General features: G+C 44.8%; 1 protein-coding gene across 1 annotated transcript in view; it reads left to right on the top strand.

The window, feature by feature from the left end:
• Positions 1 to 6957: 6957 nt before the first annotated feature.
• The window catches only part of LOC116969563 (NACHT, LRR and PYD domains-containing protein 12-like), a 53087-nt gene continuing 35830 nt past the window's right edge, over positions 6958 to 24214 (top strand). Inside the window, exons 1-3 of the mRNA XM_033016402.1 lie at positions 6958 to 7018; positions 11985 to 12269; positions 14768 to 14860. Coding sequence (XP_032872293.1) covers positions 6958 to 7018; positions 11985 to 12269; positions 14768 to 14860 — 439 coding nt within the window. The remainder of the gene's footprint in view (positions 7019 to 11984; positions 12270 to 14767; positions 14861 to 24214) is intronic.

The following is a 24214-nucleotide window of genomic DNA, read 5'->3' as shown; positions in this document are numbered from 1 at the left end:
TCTAAATCTTTTATGTGTAGGGGGTGGTGTGGGGGAAGGGGGAAACTGCTTTTCTAAGTCCCTACCAGGTCGGAGGGGTTGCCTTCCCCCGAACAGCGTCTTCGACCTGTCCTCGCGGCCTACCAGCGGGTCCTGGAGCGACGTTTCCCTGAGGGGACCTGGCCAGAACATCGGCTTTGGCGGCGGCGCAGAACGTCGGCGTTGGCGGCGGCGGCGCAGAACATCGGCTTTGGCGGCAGTGCAGCGCTGGAGCGCTATTGCGGAGCGGGCGATGCCTTTCCTGGGTCGTCGCGCTGGGACTCCAGTATGCTTGGTACCGCCGAGGAAAACATCGTGGAGCCGCGGTTCTGCGGAGCGGCCAGCTGCGACGTTGAACTTACATCTCGCCGAGATCACCAGTGTGCGGAGCTCCGTCTGGCGTGGTCTGTTGGCTTGGAAGCCGCAGGCTCCGGTGGGAAGGCGGCCGTTCCTGGCACCCCAAGCTGCTGGGGGTTCTCCCGACGCCGGAGTACCATCACCCGGCGAGAACATCGGGCGCCGTGGCGGCGACTGTGGAGGCCTCAATAGGCCCGACTATGGGTGGACAAGAGGATGGGGACTGGACTTTGTGCCTTCTCCCACAGTGGGAATCACTGTGGGGGGATGTTTTGGTGTTGAATTTCTTTATGAATACTGTGTTGTATTTTTATTAGTGTGCTGCAAGGACATCAGAATTTCCCCTGAATAAGGGGATTAATAAAGTATTTATCTATCTATCTATCTATCTATCTATCTATCTATCTATCTATCTATCTATCTATCTATCTATCTATCTATCTATCTATCTATCTATCTATCTATCTATCTATCTATCTATCTATCTATCTATCTATCTATCTATCTATCTATCTATCTATCTATCTATCTATCTATCTATCTATCTATCCCTCTCATCATTTTAAAAACCTCTATCAAGTCCCCCCTTAACCTTCTGCGCTCCAAAGAATAAAGCCCTAACTTGTTCAACCTTTCTCTGTAACTTAGTTGCTGAAACCCAGGCAACATTCTAGTAAATCTCCTCTGTACTCTCTCTATTTTGTTGACATCCTTCCTATAATTAGGCGACCAAAATTGTACACCATACTCCAGAATTGGCCTCACCAATTCTGGAGTATGGTTTTAACATTATATCCCAACTTCTATACTCAATGCTCTGATTTATAAAGGCCACCCCCCACACCAAAATCTTTCTTTACCACCCTATCTACATGAGATTCCACTTTCAGGGAACTGTGCACAGTTATTCCCAGATCCCTCTGTTCACCTACATTCTTCAATTCCCTACCATTTACCATGTTTCATTGTATTCTTTAATTAATAAGTCTATAACAGTTGTGTATTCTTCAAATGATTCGCATGAATCCTCCTGCTCATCAATGACCTTCGCTAACTATGGAAAATGTTCATCCGAAATTTAATTTTGAAGAAGAAAAGTTTTGGAAAAAGATAGCTTTTTCCGAAATGCTTGGATTTTTTTTTGCCACATATCATATGTAGCCTTAGTTTTACCTTGCAAAGAAACATTCGTCATTTTTGCTTTGATGATATCACAAAGAAATGTAGTATTTCTATCGAAATCTTCTTTCAATAATTCACATTGCTGATCCTGTTCTTCACGAAACTATCTGTTCTCGCAAAGATAAACATATTGCTAACACCTGTACCTGCGATAGCCAAGGCATTTTACAGTGATACGGCAAATCCACACTGAATGCCTCATCGTCCAACTTTAGCATATTACGAAACTGACGATGCCGCGTTGTATTTGCACGAATAGAGTTAACAATACTTATAACTTGTTGCAAAGTGTCACTTAAAATAGTAGATTCAGCACTGAGATTTTGCTGATGTAAGATACAATGAAAATATAATGAGACCATCTGGGTCTGATAATAGCTTTTCTCTGTGTGCAATACACCCTTCACGTTTTCCTGTCATGGAAGGTGCACCGTCTGTACATACACTCAATAAATTAACCAAATCCAGTTCAACTTCACGCAATTTATCTTGAAAGTTGTTGAATAAATCTATTCCTCGTATTCAACCCGTAAGAGTGTCCAAAGCGAGTAACTCATCGTAGCAAAGACAATCTTCTGTTATGGGCCGAATGTAGTATACAACCTGCGCCGAGTCAGTAGTGTCAGTTGATTCATGATTAAGCGATTGATTAATATATATTATCCTTTTGAAGTATTACGCGAAGTTGTTCTGTTACGTTGAGGGCTAATTCATGCTGCCGATCTTGAAAGAGGCAGTTGTTTTGTACTTTGAAACCTTATCGGGATCTTCACATCCTACAACGTCGACAATGCATTGTTTTAACGATTTCTACAACTAAGTGGCTTCCTTTAATAAATAATTATTAAAAATACAGTCAAACAAATACGTTGTTTAAGTATTCTCCAATTTAACTTCACACGGAAAGCCACGTGTACCGCTATCAAAAGTTGATAATACTGAAGGCTGGACGGCCAGCGGACTCTCCCCGACAGTTTCCCTCTCGTCAACCAGCCTCAGGCTGTGGTGGCGCTAGTCAGGCGGGGAGGTTAACGTACATTCTAGAGTCGCAGTAGAACCAAATGATGAGCAGGTGTTAAAATAGCCCTCATGACTTACTAATGTTTTAATTGTGGCCGTCAGTAGGGGAGAATTATCTAGTTCAAACTTCTTTTACTCTTTGGTATTTTAAATGCGTTCATTTTAAGATTAAAATAAAAATAATATAAGACGAACAAAAACATATTAATAAAAATAAAAGGATTTGTTCTACAAAATTTGGATTCATTCAAAAGGCCGCTCTTAATGGCCTTAAGGCCGTAGGTTCCCCACCCTTGGGTTAGACTATTGCAGCTCAAGATGCATTGCTGGTCTTTGTTTCAAATCAATATTTAAAACTTAAAAAGACATTCATATCAGCGGCCCAGGAATCAGTAGTGTGGGGTTATAATTGTGCTTGCACTGGTGACGTGTGTGTTGCAGCTGTTGTCTGTTACAACGGGATGATTCCTCGCACCTTTACTCTGGATTAAGGACAGGGCACTGTGGCTGGGAAAGGTGAGATATTTACGTGGATAGGTCAGTGGAATGAATGAATGAATGAATGAATGAATGAATACGTTTAGTGGCCAAGTATTCACATACAAGGAATTTGCATTGGTGCTACTCCCACCAGTAACAACATGACATACAGTGACAGTTACGAATGACACATAACACACCAAACATTAATAATAAAACATTATCGATTAAACATTTGAACCAAATAAAATACCAGAGTAAAAGGAGGCTACAGATTTTTGGCTATTGAGTAGAGCAACTACTAGTGGAAAAAAACCTGTGTTTATTTCTGACTATGGCAGCTTTGACAATCCGGAGTCGCCTTCCAGAGGGAAGTGATTCACATAGTTTGTGGCCAGGGTGAGAGGGGTCAGAGATGATCTTACCCGCTCGCTTCCTGGCCCTTGCAGCGTACAGTTCGTCAATGGAGGAAAGGTTGCAGCCAATAACCTTCTCTGCTCATCGGACGATTCGCTGCAGCCTCCAGGTGTCGTGCTTGGTGGCTGAGCCAAACCAGACCATGATCAAGAAGGTGAGGACAGACTCTACGATGGCCGTGTAAAATTTGGACCATCATTGCCTGTGGCAGATTGTTCTTCCTCAGCTGCCGTAGGAAGTACATCCTCTGTTGGGCCTTTTTGTCTATGGAGTCGATGGTAGACCCCCATTTAAGGTCCTTGGAGATTATGGTTCCCAGGAACTTAAAATACTCCACAGATGTGACTGTGGTGTTGTTGATGGTGAGTGGGGTGAGAGGAGGGGGAGATCACCTAAAGTCTACAATCAATTCCACTCTCTTAAGAGCATTGAGCTCCAGGTTGTTGCGATGGCACCAGGACTTCCTGTGTCACTTCCTGTCTGTAGGCAGATTCCTCCCCATCCTGGATCAGTCCAATCAGGGTTGTAGAGGAGAGGAGAGGAGAGGAGAGGAGAGAGTACGCAACCTTGCGGTGCTCCTGTGCTGAGGGTTTGTGGGTCTGAGGTATTTTCCCAGCCTCACATGCTGATTCCTGTCAGTCAGGAAGTTGGTGATCCATCGACAGAGGGGTTCAAGCACAGTCAACTCGGAACGTTTGGAGTGTAGTAGCTCTGGCACAATGGTGTTGAATGCAAAGCTAAAATCAACAAACAAAATCCTCGCATAGGTCCCCTGGCGGTCCAGGTGCTGTAGGATGACGTGCAGGCCCAGGTTGACTGCATCATTTAGAGGTTGGTAGATATGACATTGTGGGGATTACTGCGACGTGGCTGCAGGAGGATCGGGCCTGGGAACGTAATATGCAGGGTTATACATCCTATAGAAAGGACAGGCAGGTGGGCAGAGGAGGGGGGGGGGTAGCTCTGCTGGTGAGGAATGGAATTCGGTCCCTTGCAAGGGAAGACATAGGGACTGACGTGGTAGAGTCACTGTGGGTTGAGTTGAGGAATTGTAAAGGCAATAAGACACTAATTGGCGTTATTTACAGACCCCCAAATAGTAGCCCGGATGTAGTGTGTAATTTACAGCAGGAGTTAAAACTGGCATGTAACAAAGGTAATGCCACTGTGGTGATGGGAGATTTCAATATGCAGGTAGGATCGGAACATCGGGTTGGTTCAGGACCCCAAGAAAGAGAGTTTGTAGAATGCCTCCGAGCTTGTAATGGAGCCGACCAGAGAAAAGGCAATTCTGGATTTGGTGTTGTCCAATGAACCAGATATGATAAGAGAACGCGAGGTAAAGGAACCACTTGGAGGTAGCGATCATAATATGATTAGTTTTAATCTGCAAATTGAGAAGAAGGAGGTTAAATCGGAAGTGGCAGTGATGCATTTGAACAAAGGGAACTATGAAGGCATGAGAGAGGATCTGGCCAAGGTAGACTGGAGAAGGGATTCTAGCAGGAATGACGGTGGAACAGCAATGGCAGGAATTTCTGGGCATAATCCGGAAGACGCAGGATCATTTCATTCCATAAAGGAAGAAAGATTCTAAGGGGAGTAGGAGGCATCCGCGGATGACAAAGTAAGTTAGGGATAGAATAAAACTGAAAGAAAAGATGTATAACACAGCGAAGAGAAGCCGGAAGTCAGAGGGTTGGGAAACTTTCATAGGACAACAGAAGGAAACAAAACGGGCAATACGGGCTGAAAAGATGAAGTACGAGGGGAAGCTGGCCTGGAATATATAGAAGGACAGTAAAAGCTTCTTTAGATTTGTTAAGGGAAAAAGGGTAGCAAAGTCAAATGTGGGTCACTTGAAGGCAGACACGGGTGAAATTATTATGGGCAACAAGGAAATGGAAGAAGAGTTGAATAGGTACTTCGGATCTGTCTTCACTAAGGAAGACACAAACAATCTCCCAGACGTACTGGGTGACAGAGGATCTAAGGGGGTAGAGGAACTGAAATAAATGTTCATTAGGTGATAAATCGTATTGGGTAGGCGAATGATACTGAAAGATGATAAATCCACTGGACCTGATGGTCTGCATCCCAGGTTCCTCAGCGAGGTGGCTCTAGAAATAGTGGATGCATTGGTGATCATTGTCCAATGTTCAATAGATTCAGGACCAGTCCCTGTGGATTGGAGGATAGCTAATGTTATCCCACTTTTCAAGAAAGGATCGAGAGAAAAAACGGAACTACAGACCAGTTAGCCTGACTTCGGTGGCGGGAAAGATGCTGGCGTCAATTATTAAAGACGTAACAATGGGGTATTTGGATAGCAGTAAAAGGATTATTCCAAGTCAACGTGAATTTATGAAACGGAAATCATGCTTGACTAATCTTCTGGGATTTTTTGAGGATGTGAAAAGTAAAATGGATGAAGGGGTGCCAGTGGATGTAGTGTATCTAGACTTTCAGAAAGTCTTTAATAAGATCCCGCACGGGAGACTGGTGACTAAAATTAGAGCACATGGTATTGGGGGTGGGGCGTTGACATGGATAGGTAATTGGTTGGCAGACCGGAAGCAAAGAGTAGGAGTGAACGGGTCCTTTTCAGAATGGCAGGCAGTGGCGAGTGGAGTGCCGCAAGGCTCGGTGTTGGGGCCGCAATTGTTTACCATATATATATTAATGATTTGGAAGAGGTAATTAGAAGCAACACTAGCAAGTTTGCGGATAACACAAAGCTGGGTGGCAGTGTGAACAGAGAAGAGGATGTTAGGAGGTTGCAGTGTGACCTGGACAGGTTGAGCGACTGGGCAGATGCGTGGCAGATGCAGTATAATATAGATAAATGTGAGGTTATCCAATGGGAGGTACAGCGAGACCTAGGTGTCCTTGTACGCCGGTCACTGAAAGTTGACTTGCAGGTACAGCAGGCAGTGAAGAAAGCCAATGGAATGTTGGCCTTCATAACAAGAGAATTTCAGTATAGGAGTAAAAAGTTATATAGGGCTCTGGTGTGACCACTTCTGGAGTATTGTCTACATTTGTGGTCTCCTAATTTGAGGAAGGACATCCTTGTGGTTGAGGCAGTACAGCGTAGGTTCACTAGATTGATCCCTGGGCGGGCAGGACTGTCATATGAGAAAAGATTGAAAAGACTAGGCTTGTATTCACTGGAGTTTAGAAGGATGAGGGGATATCTTATAGAAACATATCAAATTATAAAAGGACTGGACAAGCTAGATGCAGGAAAAATGTTCCCAATGTTGGGCGAGTCCAGAACCAGGGGCCACAGTCTTAGAATAAAGCGGAGGTAATTTAAGACTGAGGTAAGAAAACACTTTTTCACCCAGAGAGTTGTGAATATATGGAATTCCCTGCCACAGAGGGCAGGTAAAGTTTTCCTTCGCATTCAATTGTAGCTTGACGATTATCTTAATATTGTTCATTCCAGAACCACAGAATTTTGGAACAATTGCCATAATCATGGCTGATGGTGGCGATTGGGGAGGTGATGCAGTGACATCTACATCCAGGAAACAGAAAGGTTTGTAAAGCCGTCTGTGAAATATAAATGTTGTCCTGACAATGGGCTGTTGCAAATACCGAGGTTAACAAAAGAAGTGGCAATAGGAAAGGGGCTGAGCACAGACAATTTACATCTGCAGGGATCGCACAGTCACATGTGGATGGATTGTGGAACTGTGTAATAAATCGCTGCAGTTTGATTTATGTTATCACAAAAGTTTAGCCAAAATATCATTGCCCAGAATCATGGGTCATACTGCGCAGAAATTGGCCTTTGACCCATGATGGGTTTGCCAGCCGTCAATCCCTCTACACTCTCACCAACGCCTGCAGTTGCGCCGTAGTAAGCATTTTGACTGTTTACCCTCCTCCCATCCGGGAGGCGCTACAGGTCTCTCCATTGCCGGACCAGTAGGTTCAAGAACAGCTTCTGCCCTGCGGCTGTTACACAACTTAACTCTGCACCTTGGTGATTGCCAGTCCCCCCCCCCCCCTTGTACACTCTGGAGTTTAGAAGGATGAGAGTGGATCTCATTGAAACATATAAGATTACTAGACTGTGGGACCCGTTGGGTCCCAGCATCACACGGGAGGGCTGGTCACCCTATGCAATATTCCACCTCTGCACCAATTCCAATATTGCTGGCCGGGGGGGGGGGGGGTGGCACTTTCTGTTGCGCTAGTATGAGTGTTGTGGGCCGAGGGTACTGGTATCCAGAGGGCTAGTATGGAGTTTGTGGGCCGAATGGATTTTGGGCTGGCAGCTCAGTCACTGAGGGCTGGCAGCTCCGTCACTGAGGCCTGGCAGTACAGTCACTCGGACCTGGCAGGCTGGCGGCTGAGAAACTGCCAGAAATTCTGTCCAAAACAGGGGGCAGGCTGTAAGAGAGAAGTGGGAGAGGGTGGACAATGGATTATTGGGCTGGCAGTTCAGTCACTTACGGCTGGTTGGCTGGCAGTTCACTAACTCACGGCTCTTGGGCTGGCAGTGCAGTCACTCATGCCTGGTACGCTGACAGTTCACTCAGTCACCGCACCTACCTTCACCCCCCCCCCACACTCTGCTCCTTGCCATTCCACTCCCACCCACACATTCAGTGCATCTCCCCACAACCTCCCCCATTCACTCTTAGTGGCTCTCCCACAGAGCAGCCATCCCTGCGTATTAGCTTCCCATTGTGATGAAGAACACACAGGCATCAAAAGTGCAAAAAGGATTTATTTAAGTTTAAAATGTGAATGACTTAAAATATAAGAACAATTTAAATGTTAAAGATGAGAATTATTAAGTTCTTACTTGTTGTGTCTCTTTCTGCGTCTCTTGTTGTGTTCTGCTGCTCACTGCCTCTGGATGACAATTTCCTGTTGATAAAAAGAGACAATTTTAATATAGAGAAAGTCAGCAGTCAAATTTTAAGAAATAATTTTTCTCTGAAGTCATCATTCAACGAAGCACACTTTTAAGACTAATTCGCATACACATTCTCACACACACACACACTGATTCATTCACACACTCATTCACATACACACTCATTCACATACGCACATATTCACACACACACACACACACATATATATACACACACACACACATACTCACACATATTCACACACACACACACACAATACTAAAATGCCAAGTAACTTCAGAACGTGTTGAATATACAACGTGTAAAACGAATCTTTAAAGCCTGCTGTAGAGGCTGGTGCTGAAACAAAATGCTGCTTTTAAATAACATCTAACAAACACACACTTGCCATAGACAGGGCAGTTAATTCATGAATTATTCAGCAGCGGCTGCATTTGCGGCCATCTTGACGTCACCATCCCGCTGCATGCCAACAACCGGAAATTACGTAATCGACGCCATCTTGCCACCAACCGGAAATGACGTCGTCGATGCCATCTTGCAACGTCGTCAAAATCACAGAATCAGCGCCAATTTTAAAATTAAACACAGTACTGATCTAATAAAATGTGTATTCATGCTGTATCCATCTGCAAACGGTTCCAACCATTTTAAAACCCAAGAGAAACTAATTTGCAAACTCTTTACAACTAATACATTTTCTTTTATGTAAACATTTATTTAAAACAGCCAACAAAAACAAATTTACAAACACTTTACAACCAAACATTTCCTGAAGAAAACACAGACACACACAGTCACAGCCAATACTAAAATGTCAAGTAACTTCAGAGCATGGTAAACAGACAGTATATAAAATGAACGATTCAAACGTTTAAAGCCTCCTGTAGAGGCTGCTGGTGAAACAAAAACATGCTTTAAATAACGTCCAACAAACATACACTTACCATAAAAAAAAGCAGCCAGTGCTGTTGAATTATTCAGAAGCGCCTGCACTCTGTGTCTTCTGCAGTCAGCGCCATCTTGCCACCAACAGGAAATGACGTAATCGACGCCATCTTGTCGCTAACCGGAAATGACGTCATCGGCGCCATCTTGCAACCCAGCCAAAAACACAGAATGAGCGCCAATTTTAAACTTGAACACAGTGCTGATCTAATAAAACGTTTATTCATGCTTTATTCATCTGAAAACGGTTGCAAGCAAGCGTTTCAAAACGCCAAGCAATTGCAAGCAAGCCGACAAAATACACATCAGTTCGCTGAAACCAAGTTTATAAACGCCAAACAATTGCGGGACAAAACACGTTGCAAGCAGGCCAACAAAATACACGTCAGTTCAGGGAAAACCACATCGAGGGGACTCACCGTGGAGTAGATCCACAGCTCAGAGAGCCGTGACCCTTTCGCCTCCTGGGTCCAGCAGAGACTGAGTGAGGCATGACACTTCCGTGTTTTATAGTCCCTCCCCCTGCCGCCAGCGGGGGTAGCAGAGAGAATAGTGAATTTTGTAAAAAACATTAATATCCCTCTCATTTTTAACCGACATTAAAAATCCTCCGCACTCGGAGGGGGGCTCTGAGCGAGGTGGCCAAAAATGATGGCCGTAGGTGGCGGCGTTCTTTCGGAAATCACAGCACAGTCGGCCAAAAGCGGTCAACATCATAGATTTAGTAATATAGATTAAGGGTTTGGACACGCTAGAGGCAGTAAACATGTTCCCGATGTTGGGGGAGTCCAGAACCAGGGGCCACGGTTTAAGAATAAGGTGTAAGCCATTTAGAACGGAGGTGTGGACACACTTTTTCTCACAGAGAGTTGTGAGTCTGTGGAATTCTCTGCCTCAGAGGTGGAGGCCGGTTCTCTAGATACTTTCAAGTGAGAGCTGGATAGGGCTCTTAAAAATAGCGGAGTCAGGGGATGTGGGGAGAAGGCAGGAACGGGGCGCCACTGGGGGTGCTGCACTGACGGCAGCCTCTGCCGACAGCCTGTTCGTCTTTTCGACCTTTTAAAAAAAAATAGTGAGTTTAATTTCTGTTTTGGGGGGAAACCTGAACTTTTCTATGTGGGGGAGGGGGGCAGGTTAAGGGGGAACTGTTTCCCAGTCGCTTCCTGGCGGGGACGCGACTTTTTCTCCGAGTCGCGTCCTCGCCCCCCACCTTTCGGCCTACCAGCTGGATTGGAGCGAACTTTCATGCAGTGGACCGGGAACCGGACCAGAGCTGCAACAGCGGCGGCGCAGCGTTGAATTCACCACGGAGCGGGCGATGCTTACCTGGGTTCGGATGTGTTGGGCCGCTGCTCCAACATTGTGGAGCTGCGGTTTGGAGAGCTCCCTACGCGGGTGGCGCTGACCGGCATCGCGGAGTCCTGGGGCCCTTTGCCGAGGACCGCCAGCGTTGCAACTCCGCCCAGCGCGGCCTGTGGATTTTGGGAGCCGCGGACTCAGGTCGGAGGTGGCCGACTCTGATGTCCAGGCCACTGCGGATGTTCCCCAGCCCCGACGTCGGACTTACATCACCCCGGCGAGCGGGCCTGAACATTGGGCCGCCGGTAGCGGCGACTGCGGTGGACTCGGGGTGGCCCCGACCACGGGTGAACATTGGGGAATATTAGAGGAAGAGACGGACTTTGGTGCCTTCCCTCACTGTGGGAAACGTTGATACTGCTGCATGGGGAAGTTTCTATGTTGAACTCTATCATGTGTCGTGTTCTTTATTTTTGATTGTATGGCTGTGTGGTAATCACATTTCACTGTGCCATCTGGCACATGTGACAAATAAATGTATCTTGTAACTTGCTTCTTGGGGTACTGATTGGAGATGATCAGCCATGATCACATCGAATGGTGGTGCTGGCTCAAAGGGCCGAATGGCCTACGCCTGCACCTATTGTCTATTGTCTATAAGACTGGAGGCCTGTGAATGGTGCGCCACTTGGGGGTCAATGTTGGGCCGACTGCCGTCTCAACTGAAGAAATGAATTCAGTGGGGATGTTCAGGTATGATTAGTAAGTTTGGATGTAAGTTCGAGAAATCGAACCAGGATAGGACATTCACGTTGAACGGAAACGCCCTGGTAATTGAAACAGATACAATAATAACATGTCATAGAGTGATACAGTGTGGAAACAGGCCCTTCGGCCCAACATACCCACACTGGCCAACATGTCCCAGTTACACTAGTCCCACCTGCCCGCGTTTGGTCCATATCCCTCCAAACCTGTCCTATCCATCCACCTCTCTAACTGTTCCTTAAACGACGGGATAGTCCCAGCCTCAACTACCTTCTCTGGAAGCTTGTTCCATACACCCATCACCCTTTGTGTGAACAAGTTACCCCTCAGATTCCTATTAAATCTTTTCCCCAAAATACATTTTGACAGAGCGGTTTAGAGAGATTATGGTCAAACCATGGACTGATGGGACAAGCATTGATGAGGCATTTTGGTTTGGTTGGGCCGAATGGCCTGTATATCTGCGCTGTTGCTAAGGCTACCATTAACTTCCACTTGCCCCAGAATGTCAGATCAGATTGCTGCCAGCGATTCCCAACCTATGGTTTTCTCAATTTGAAATTGCAGTGCAACCTACAATTAATGGTTTTTTTTCAGGTGGGAAATTAGGTAAAGTGGGCAAACTCCTCAAAAGTATTTGGCCAGGCACCTCATCAAAGGAAGATGGTCAGAACACAGGAACAACAACAGAAAAACAAAGTGGGATTGAGAGCGGAACCTCAATGGAATGTGAAGCCGCCGACGAGGAAAGGGAACAATATCAATACCGAAGGAGAGGAATAGGAGACGTGGTTCACGGCCCTGGAACTGACCCAAGTGGCGAAATCCATCATGACCGAGATTCATCAAACAAGGAATCATCGAATCTCATCCAAGTGGCAGGTGAGTGGAATGGGAGGGGAATGGATGCTGCAGAATGGTGAAGACTGGTGAAGTGAATAGAACCAAAGGGGTTAGAGCAAGGGGAAACAGGAGAGAGGAATAGTGGTGGAGGAGTGTTATACTGACTGGGTTCGTGACCAATAGTATTCTGCAAGGATCAGTTCTGGAACCGCTGCAATTTCTGATCATGTCCACAATTTGACAAAAACGTTGCTGGTCGAGTTAGTAATTTAAAAAAAAAACACAAACAATTTGCAGAATTGTGGACCATGAGGAAAGCTGTCAAATGATCCACTAGAATAAACATCAGTTGGAAATATGGTCTGAGTTAAGGCAGACAAAGATTAGTTTGTTTTATCTAGGTAATGAAGGCAGAGTGGAGTCCTAATAGAAGTATTGAATATAAGGGGCATAGATATTGTCAGTCTTGTTCCCAGGGTGGGGATGTCTCTGACTGGAGAGAGGAATGTTTAAAGGGGCAGACGACATGTTTTTACACAGACTTTGGTCGGTTCCTGGAAGGTCCTGCTTGAGGAGGTGGTGGAAACGTTGTTTAGACTGACACATGACTGACACATTCAGGGAATAGAGGATCTAGTCCATGAGCAGGTAGATGGGATTAGTTCAAATTGGCATGATAATGTTGGTGCAGATATTGGGGATTGAAGGGCCAGTTCCCGTGCTGCACTATTATATGTATCATCTCCAGGTTTGGCTTTATTAATCCAAATCATAAAGTCATAGACTCGGACAGCAATGAAACAGGCTCGTTGGTTCAAGATGCCCCATCTGTACTGGTCCCACCTGCCTGCACCTGGTCCTTACCCTTCTAAACTTTCCGATCCGTGCACCTGTTTAAATATATTTTACATGTGTGGTAGCTCCTGCCTCAACTACCTCCTCTGGTAGATCAATCCATATGTCCAACACGCTCTGTGTGAAAATGGTCTCCGCCAGTCATTCTCCTCCAACCTTAAGTATGTTCTCTGGTTTTTCATTCTCCTCCTCTGGGTGTAAGACACTATCCACTCCCATCACAAACGTATCTGCCTCAATAAGATTATCCCTCGTCCTCCTGCGCTACAAAGAATAAAGTGCTTGCATGCTCAACCTCTGCATGTAATTCAGGCCCTCGAGTCCTGGCACAATGCTTTTACATGCTCTTAAGTATTCTCCGCACCCTTTCCAATTTGATAACATCTCTCCTATAACAGGATGTCAAGAACGGAAGCCGATTCACTAAATGTGACCTTGCCAAAGTCTTGTACACCTGTTACATAACGTCCCGACTTCTACACTCAATATTGTGATTGATGAACCCTGACATTCTCTAAGGTCCTGTCCTGCTTTGTCTTCCCAGAATGCAACACCTTGAGTTTATCTGTATTAAACTCCATTCAACATTCCTCAGCCCAACAGATGAACACCCATTTGCATCATTTGATAATCATGCCTTGTGTTCTCATCCAAATCTTTGATATAATCCACAAACAGCAATGGGGCCAGCAATAATCCCGGGGGAAGACCACTGGTCACAGGCCTGCAGTCTGTAAAACAAACTTCCACCCTCATCCTATAACCATATAACCATATAACAATTACAGCACGGAAACAGGCCATCTCGGCCCAACAAGTCCGTGCCGAACAATTATTTTCCCCTAGTCCCACCTACCTTGCGCTCCCCCTTTACTTCTTTACACGGTCAATTCTCTATCCTGTCAGCTAGCTCCCCTGGATCACTTGTGATAAAACCTTCCAAACAGCCTATCACGTGGAACATTAGCAAATACACTGAATCTACTTGTACCATCAATTACTCAGAAAATTCAATCACATTTGTGATATATGATCTCTGATGCATAAAACTATGCTATCCATAAACAGTCCTATCCATCACAATATAGATATATCGTTCCCCTCAATATACTCCAGTAATTTGTATACCACAGCCGTGAGGCTCACTGCTCTACATTTCCCATGGTTGACAATGCAGCCCCCTCTTAAATGCAGGCACATCATAGCTTGTTATTTCTGTTTTTAGTTATTTTTTGTGAGCAATGTCCTCAATTGCCAGGGTAAATGCCTTTCTGAGCCTCCTGTACGGAGAGTTGCACATTTTCATTACCCCCTGGTCACAGCAGGGACTGTGATCCAAGGAGAAGTAGCAGTAGAATGATTGTAAGAGGAAAGGATACTTTAAGCATTTCGCATTTGCAATATAGATGGCATTTTGTACATATTTGAATAATGAAATGAGACCTAACGAGTTGGGACTATTGAGTATATGAGTGGAAGTATGAAATTTACACTAAAGCAGAAATGAAGAGCAAGGTGGTCTACTGCTTTTAGTTTCTGTTAATTTGCAGGGGTATACCTTGTTTGGATGGGATGTTTTCCACATCTCCGCTGCACTGTAATGCTCTTTGTTGCTTCACAAGGCAATGTCATCCTTCACATTCAATTGTCACCTGATGGTTTTATTAATATTGTGTATTCAGAGCTACAGAGTTTGGGAACGTCTGTCGACATCATGGCTGAAGGTGGTGACAGGGAAGGTGGTTCAGTTGCCTGTACATCAAAGGAACAAAAAGGTTTGTGAGCCTTCAATGAAATATAGATGCAGCCATGACACTGCATGCACCTGATGCATGCAATGATGTTCACAAGGACGTCCAGAACAAGGGGTCACAGTTTAAGGACCAGGGGGAAATCTTTTAGGACCGAGATGAGGAAAATATTTTTCACACAGAGAGTGGTGAATCTCTGGAATTCGCTGCCACAGAAGGTAGTTGAGGCCAGTTCATTGGCTATATTTAAGAGGGAGTTACTGTAGATGTGGCCCTTGTGGCTAAAGGGATCAGGGGGTATGGAGAGAAGGCAGGCACAGGATACTGATTTGGATGATCAGCCATGAACATATTGAATGGCGGTGCAGGCTCGAAGGGCCGAATGGCCTATTCCTGCACCTATTTTCTATGTTTCTATGTTTCTAAGTGCGCATAGGGAAGGGGCTGAGCACAGAGAGTTGACATCTACAGAGACAGCAACGTCACAGATGCAGGAATTGTCTGATAAATCAGCACTCCTTTTGGATACAAATCATTTGAGTTGCCGCCAAAGTTTTTTTTAATATTTATTTTATTACTGACAATAAATGGTTTCAAGACCTGGTGAGGGATGTGTAAAGATACGAAGTAGGTTTTTATCTTATTTTACTTTCTTATATCTTCTGTTCTCTATTTTTCTCTTTCTTTTTCTTTGGTTTTCTTTTTATCACTTTTTCGTGTTTTACGTTTCTACGGGTCTCTCTTGATCACTCTTTCACGCACTTACTATCCTATCTAACTCTCTCTACTTTCCTTTTTAAAGTTTAAAACAAGAAGTGGTACAGGAAATGTATTATGTTATTTTGGGCTTAAATCAGTGTAATGCACATTACCTCTAATAAATAAAATATTTTAAAAATATATATATATTTATTTTATTAGAACCAATTGTACAAGGAGAAAGTAATCGACATAACAATTGTACATTTTTTGAACTGCTTAAATTTTTAACATTTAATAAACTAATAACTAAATAGGGAAAAAGGAAAATAGGGAAAGAAAGAAGAAAATAAATAGAAAGAAAGAATTTCGAAAAAGACGAAAAAAAAGAGACAACCCCCAGAACCAACGATGAAGTGAAAGAAGCGGAGATATATCCCACTACCCTTCCCTACGCCCGCTCACCCGACCCTAGCGTCGGTTTTGAGTTTGTGTTCAACCATTATGTTGTTGAAGAAATTCAATAAAAGGACAACCGACAATATGTGCGGGAGCCGGCCATTCGGCCCTTCGAGCCAGTACCGCCATTCAATGTGATAATGGCTGATCATCCCCAATCAGCACCCCGTTCCTGCCTTCTCCCTGTATCCCCTGACTCCGCTATTTTAAGAGACCTATCTAGCTCTCTCTTGAAAGCATCCAGATAACCTGCCTCCACCGCCCTCTGAGGCAGAGAATCCCACAGACTCGCCACTCTGTGAGAAAAAGTGTTTCCTCGTCTCTGTTCTAAATAGCTTACTCCTTATTCTTAAACCGTGGACCCTTGTTCTGGACTCCCCCAACATCGGGACCATGTTTCCTGCCTCTAGCGTGTCCAAACACTTAACAATCTTATATGTTTCAATAAGATCCCCTTCTCATCCTTCCAAACCCCAGAGTGTACAAGCCCAGCTGCTCCATTCTCTCAGCATATGACAGTCCCGCCACACTATCTCTTCTTCACTACTAATCTCCGTTATATTGTTTGCCGTGAAAAACATGTTTGCTCTCTCCATATAAGAGCTGAACGGTTCTATACTCTTGTCAAAAGTGCCAAGGTTTCCGATGTAGCCCGTGGACGCTGCCATCGTGTTGTTCTCTCTTTCTTTTAAAGTCCGTACAAAAACCCCGAATTCATGTCTTTTCTGGTGAACGATTGGAGCTGCGGTTGGATTTATACTGGAGCATCCACGATGCTGAGAAAGTCGTGAATAGCGTGTACAGTGAGTTGGTCACACCGCAGGTAAAAGTTAAGAGGACAGAAAGGGAACGGGTGGCCACTAGCCAGCATAGCAGTAGGCAGGTAGTGCAGGAGTCCCCTGCGGTCATCTCCCTCCTAAACAGGTGTGCCATTTTGGATACTGTTGGGGGAGATGGCTCATCAGGGGAAGGCAGCAGCAGCCAAGTTCATGGCACCATGTGTGGCTCTGCGGCACAGGAGGGGAGAAAAGGAGTGGAAGGGCAACAGTAATAGGGGATTCAATTGTAAGGGGAATAGATATGCGTTTCTGCGACCGTAAACAAGACTCCAGTATGTTGCCTCCCTGGTGCAAGGGTCAGGGATGTCACTGAACGGCTGCAGAACATTCTGTGGGTGAAGGGTGAACAGACAGTTGGCGTGGTGCACATTGGCACCAACGATATAGGTAAAAAAAAGGGATGAGGTCCTACAAGGTGAATTTAGGGTGCTAGGAGATAAACTTAAAAGTAGGACCTCAAAGGTTATAATCTATGGATTACTACCAGTGCCACGGGCAAGTGAGAGTAGAAATATGAGGATATTGCAGATGAATGCGTGGCTTGAAAAAGTGGCAGGCAGACAAATCCAGGGCAAAAATCAAAAAGGGCCACTTTTCAACATAATTGTATAAGGGGTAAGAGTGTTGTAAAAACACGCCTGAAGGCTTTATGTCTTAATGCAAGGAGCATTCGTAATAAGGTGGATGAGTTGAATGTGCAGACAGTTATTAATTAATATGATATAGTTGGGATCACGGAGACATGACTCCAGGGTGACCAAGGCTGGGAGCTGAACATCCAGGGATATTCAATATTCAGGCGGGATAGACAGATAGCAAAATGAGGCGGGGTAGCATTGCTGGCTAGAGAGGAGACTAACGCAATAGAAAGGAAGGACATTAGCTTGGAGGATGTGGAATCGATATGGGTAGAGCTGCGAAACACTAAACGCTAGAAAACGCTAATGGGAGCTGTGTACAGGCCACGTAACAGTAGTAGTGGAGTTGGGGATGGCATCAAACAGGAAATTAGAAATGCGTGCAACAAAGGTAAAACAGTTATAATGGGTGACTTCAATCTACATATAGATTGGGTGAATCAAATTGGCAGGGGTGCTGAGGAAGAGGATTTTTTGGAATGTATGCGGGATAGTTTTCTAAACCACCATGTAGAGGAACCAACGAGAGAGCAGGCTATTCTAGACTTCGTATTGAGAAATGAGGAAGGGTTAGTTAGCAGTCTTGTTGTGCGTGGCCCCTTGGGCAAGAGTGACCATAATATGGTTGAGTTCTTCATTAGGATGGAGAGTGACATTGTAAATTTAAGAAACAAGGGAACCGTTGGTGCGAGGGGAGGAGTACCTGCGCTGTAAGTATAAAACACATCGCGGGGCTTGCTTTCACAGTGGCCCAGGGAGCCGTTGTTGCGAGGGGAGGAGTACCTGCGCTGTAAGTATAAAATACATCGCGGGGCTTGCTTTCACAGACGCCCAGGGAGCCGTTGGGGCGAGGGGACGAATACCTGTGCTGTAAGTATAAAATACATCGCGGGGTTTGCTTTCACAGAGGCCCAGGGAGCCGTTGGTGCGAGGGGAGGAGTACCTGCGCTGTAAATACATCAAAATCGGCAACGTTCCAGAGAAGGAGTCTGGTGGAAGCCTCTGATTGGTGGAAGAGGACCGGGTTTACATTTTTACATTTCTGCCTGCAGGTTATGGATTCTGGGAGTTAAGGATTCTGGGAGTTGAGTGTACAGTATTTATTAGTATTTATTAGTAAAGTTTAAAGGATAAAATTTTGTGTTTTTTAATATTTAATATAGAGTTAATTTGGGAGTAAGATATGTCAGTGGCGATTGGCCCCGTGGTTTGCTCAGCCTGCAACACGTGGGAGATCAAGGATATGGTCAGTGTCCCTGGTGACTACGTTTGCAGGAAGTGTGTACAGCTGCAGCTCCTGGCAGACCGCATTGAACGATTGGAACTGCGGCTGAATTCATACTGGAGCATCCACGATGCTGAGAAAGTCGTGAATAGCACGTACACCGCAGTAAAAGGTAAGAGGACAGAAAGGGAACGAGTGGCCAATAGCCAGCAAAGCAGTAGGCAGGTAGTGCAGGAGTCCCCTGCGGTCATCTCCCTCCTAAACAGGTATACCATTTTGGATACTGTTGAGGGAGATGGCTCATCAGGGGAATGCAGCAGCAGCCAAGTCCATGGCACCATGGGTGGCTCTGCGGCACATGAGGGGGGGGGGGAAGAATGGAAGGGCAATAGTAATAGGGGACTCAATTGTCAGGGGAATAGATAGGCGGTTTCTGCGGCCTCAAACGAGACTCCAGGATGGTATGTTGCCTCCCTGGTGCAAGGGTCACGGATGTCACTGAACGGCTGCAGAACATTCTGGAGGGGGAGGGTGAACAGCCAGTTGTCGTGGTGCATGTTGACACCAACGATATAGGTTAAAAAAGGGATGAGGTCCTACAAGGTGAATTTAGGGAGCTAGGAGGTAAACTTAAAAGTAGGACCTCAAAGGTAATAATCTCTGGATTACTACCAGTACCACGGGTCAGAGTAGAAATACGAGGATATTGCAGATGAATACGTGGCTTGAAAAATGGTGCAAGGGGGAGGGATTCAAATTTTTAGGGCATTGGAACCAGTTCTGGTGGATGTGGGTCCAGTACAAACAGCACGGTCTGCACCTGGGCTGGAATGGAACCAATGTCCTTGGGGGAGTGTTTGCTAGTGCTGTCCGGGAGGATTTAAACTAATGTGGCAGGGGGATGGGTACAAGAGCAGAGAGGCAGTGGGTGTAAAATGAGGGTAGAAGCAATAGGTAGCAAGGTGAAAAGTAAAAGGGGCAGGCAGACAAAACCAGGGCAAAAATCAAAAAGGACCACTTTTCAACATAATTGTATAAGGGGTAAGAGCGTTGTAAAAACAAGCCTGAAGGCTTTGTGTCTCAATGCAAGGAGTATTCGTAATAAGGTGGATGAGTTGAACGTGCAGATAGCCATTAATGATTATGATATAGTTGGGATCACGGATACATGGCTCCAGGGTGACCAAGGCTGGGAGCTGAACATCCAGGGATATTCAATATTCAGGAGGGATAGAGAGAAAGGAAAAGGAGGTGGGGTAGCGTTGCTGGTTAGAGAGGAGATTAACGCAATGGAAAGGAAGGACATTAGTTTGGAGGATGTGGAATCGGTATGGGTAGAGCTGCGAAACACTAAGGGGCAGAAAGCGCTGGTGGGTGCTGTGTACAGGCCACCTAACAGTAGTAGTGAAGCTGGAGATGGTATCAAACAGGAAATTAGAAATGCGTGCGACAAAGGCAAAACAGTTATAATGGGTGACTTCAATCTACATTTAGATTGGGTGAATCAAATTGGCAGGGGTGCTGAGGAAGAGGATTTCTTGGAATGTATGAGGGATAGTTATCTAAATCAACATGTAGAGGAACCAACGAAAGAGCAGACTATTTTAGACTGGGTATTGAGTAATGAGGAAGGGTTAGTTAGCAGTCTTGTTGTACGTGCCCTCTTGGGCAAGAGTGACCATAATATGGTTGAGTTCTTCATTAGGATGGAGAGTGACATTGTTAATTCAGAAACAAAGGTAACTTTGAGGGTATGAGACGTGAATTGGCCAAGATTGACTGGCAATTAATTTAAAAAAGGTTGACGGTGGATATGCAATGGAAAACATTTAATGACTGCATGGATGAACTACAAAAATTGTTCATCCCAGTTTGGAAAAAGAATAAATCAGGGAGGGTAGTGCATCCGTGGATAACAAGGGAAATCAGGGATAGTATCAAAGCGAAGGATGATGCGTACAAATTAGCCAGAAAAAGCAGCATACCAGAGGACTGTGGGAAATTCAGAGACCAGCAGAGGAGGACAAAGAACTTAATTAGGAAAGGAAAAATAGATTATGAAAGAAAACTGGCAGGGAACATAAAAACTGACTGCAAATGTTGTTATAGATATGTGAAAAGAAAGAGATTAGTTAAAACAAATGTAGGTCCCTTGCAGTCAGAAACAGGTCAGTTGATCATGGGGAACAAGAATATGGCGGACCAATTGAATAACTACTTTGGTTCCGTCTTCACTAAGGAAGACATAAATAATCTGCCGGAAATAGCAGGGGACCGCGGTTCAAACCAGTTGGAGGAATTGAGTGAAATCCAGGCTAGTCGGGAAGTGCTGTTGGGTAAATTGAATGGATTAAAGGCCGATAAATCCCCAGGGCCAGATAGGCTGCATCCCAGAGTACTTAAGGAAGTAGCTCCAGAAATAGTGGATGCATTAGTAATAATCTTTCAAAACTCTTTAGATTCTGGAGTACTTCCTGAGGATTGGCGGGTAGCAAACGTAACCCCACTTTTTAAAAAGAGAGGGAGAGAGAAATCGGGGAATTACAGACCAGTTAGTCTAACATCGGTAGTGGGGTAAATTCTGGAGTCAGTTATTAAAGATGGGATAGCAGCACATTTGGAAAGTTGTGAATTCATTGGACAAAGTCAGCATGGATTTATGAAAGGTAAATCATGTCTGACGAATCTTATAGCAATTTTCGAGGATGTAACTAGTAGAGTGGATAAGGGAGAACCAGTGGATGTGTTTTATCTGGACTTTCAGTAGGCTTTCGACAAGGTCCCACATAAGAGATTAGTATGCAAACTTAAAGCGCATGGTATTGGGGGTTCAGTATTGATGTGGATAGAGAAATGGCTGGCAGGCAGGAAGCAATGAGTAGGAGTAAACGGGTCCTTTTCAGAATGGCAGGCAGTGACTAGTGGGTTACCGCAAGGCTCAGTGCTGGGACCCCAGCTATTTACAATATATATTAATGATCTGGATGAGGGAATTGAATGCTACATCTCCAGGTTTTCGGATGACACGAAGCTGGGGGCAGTGTTAGCTGTGAGGAGGATGCTAGCAGGCAGCAAGGTGACTTGGATAGGTTGGGTGAGTGGGCATACGCATGGGAGATGCGGTATAATGTGAATACATGTAAGGTTATCCACTTTGGTGGCAAAAGAGGAAAGTAGACTGTTATCTGAATGGTGGCCGATTAGGAAAAGGGGAGATGCAACGAGACCTGGGTGTCATGGTACACCAGTCATTGAAAGTAGGCATGCAGGTGCAGCAGGCAGTGAAGAAAGCAAATGGTATGTTAGCATTCATAGCACAATGATTTGAGTATAAGAGCAGGGAGGTTCTACTGCCGTTATACAGGGTCTTGGTGAGACCATACCTGGAGTATTGCGTACAGTTTTTGTATCTTAATCTGAGGAAAGACATTCTTGCCATCGAGCGAGTACAGAGAAGGTTCACCAGACTAATTCCTGGGATGTCAGGACTTTCATATGATAAAAGACTGGATAGGATCGGCTTCTGCTCTCTAGAATACAGACGATTGAGGGGGGATCTTATAGAAACTTACAAAATTCTTAAGGGGTTGGACAGACTAGATGCAGGAAGATTATTCCCGATGTTAGGTAAGTCCAGACCTAGGGGTAACAGTTCAAGGATAAGAGGGAAGTCTTTTAGGACCGAGGTGAGAAAATCATTTTTTACACAGAGAGTGGTGAATCTGTGGAATTCTCTGCCACAGCAGATAGTTGAGGCCAGTTCATTGGCTATATTTAAGAGGGAGTTAGATGTGGCCCTTGTGGCTAAAGGGATCAGGGGGTATGGAGAGAAGGCGGGGATGGAATATTGAGTTGGATGATCAGCCATGATAATATTGAATGGCGGTTCAGACTCGAAGGGCCAAATGGCCTACTCCTGGACCTATTTTCTGTTTCTATGTTTCTATGTAACAATTCACCTAAAACGTAGCTGTACAAATGCTATTCAGCTTGAGGAATTCGACAAAAAATACTCAGTTTGAAATTTTATACAATCCCAAGGATGACATCTTGCCACGTAGACACAACATAGAGATAGCCTGACAAACACTTGATGATTTGTCCAGCTGCTGTTTTAAACTACAGTCCCCTGCATAGAAGGACCTGCAGCCTACCGTGTCCAGCTCACAAACAACTGCGACACAACTCCGTATTTACTGTTTACAATGTTAAACAATACTGCGTGTTGCAAAACAGTCCTGCACTGTATTTAAAGGATGAGTTCACAAACTCGATCACATCCTCGTTGCCAATCTTGTTATATTCCTGACGGCAAAATGAATAACAACTTGCACGCAGGTTGCCTGGATCACGAGAGCGGTTTATTACCCAACATTCCCTACTTAAATACAACACCAACTCATTCACATAAACATGAATATGCGTGCATACATTACAACACTAATCACTTCTGTTTACATGTGATTCGTCTCCCACCCTATCCATGTGCTTACCTAAAAGCTGCTTAAAGGGAACGATCATATTTGCCTCCACCACCAGGTTTGGCAGCACATTCAAGGCATTGCAATGTTTATCAATTCTGCCCTCAACCTCTCACGCTCCACATAAAGCAATCCAGGTTTGTCCAACCTCTTTTGTAGCTAACACCCTCTAATCCAGGGGACAATTTGGCCAACATCTTTTGCACCATTTCCAAAGACTAATATGCTTACTGTCATTGGGGGATCTGAACTGCACAAAAATTCTAAACTGACAGTTCAGGGAACAGGAGGTGCCCTTTTTGTCCAAGCCAGGCCCCAATGTGGAAAACGCCTGCAACAGCCACTGAGGAAAACAGATGTTAAATCTATTAAATTGTGAAGGATTGGAGTATTTTCAGAAATACAAGTATTTTCAATATAAACATATGATAACCATATAACAATTACAGCACGGAAACAGGCCATCTCGACCCTTCTAGTCCGTGCCGAACACGTATTCTCCCCTAATCCCATATACCTGCGCTCAGACCATAACCCTCCATTCCTTTCCCGTCCATATAACTATCCAATTTATTTTTAAATGATAAAAAAAAACCTGCCTCCACCACCTTCACTGGAAGCTCATTCCACACAGCCATCACTCTCTGAGTAAAGAAGTTCCCCCTCATGTTACCCCTAATCTTCTGTCCATTAATTCTCGAGTCTTGTCCCCTTGTTTGAATCTTCCCTACTCTCAGTGGAAAAAGCTTATCCACGTCAACTCTGTCTATCCCTCTCATCATTTTAAAGACCTCTATCAAGTCCCCCCTTAACTTTCTGCGCTCCAAAAAATAAAGCCCTAACTTGTTCAACCTGTCTCTGTAACTTAGTTGCTGAAACCCAGGCAACATTCTAGTAAATCCCCTCTGTACTCTCTCTATTTTATTGACATCCTTCCTATAATTAGGCGACCAAAATTGTGCACCATACTCCAGAATTGGCCTCAACAATGCCTTGTACAATTTTAACATTACATCCCAACTTCTATACTCAATGCT

The sequence above is a fragment of the Amblyraja radiata genome, unplaced genomic scaffold (genome assembly GCF_010909765.2).
Source record: "Amblyraja radiata isolate CabotCenter1 unplaced genomic scaffold, sAmbRad1.1.pri S79, whole genome shotgun sequence".
NCBI lineage: Eukaryota > Metazoa > Chordata > Chondrichthyes > Rajiformes > Rajidae > Amblyraja > Amblyraja radiata.
The sequence above is the reverse complement of the archived record's forward strand: the minus strand, read 5'-3'. Positions and strand labels throughout refer to the sequence as shown.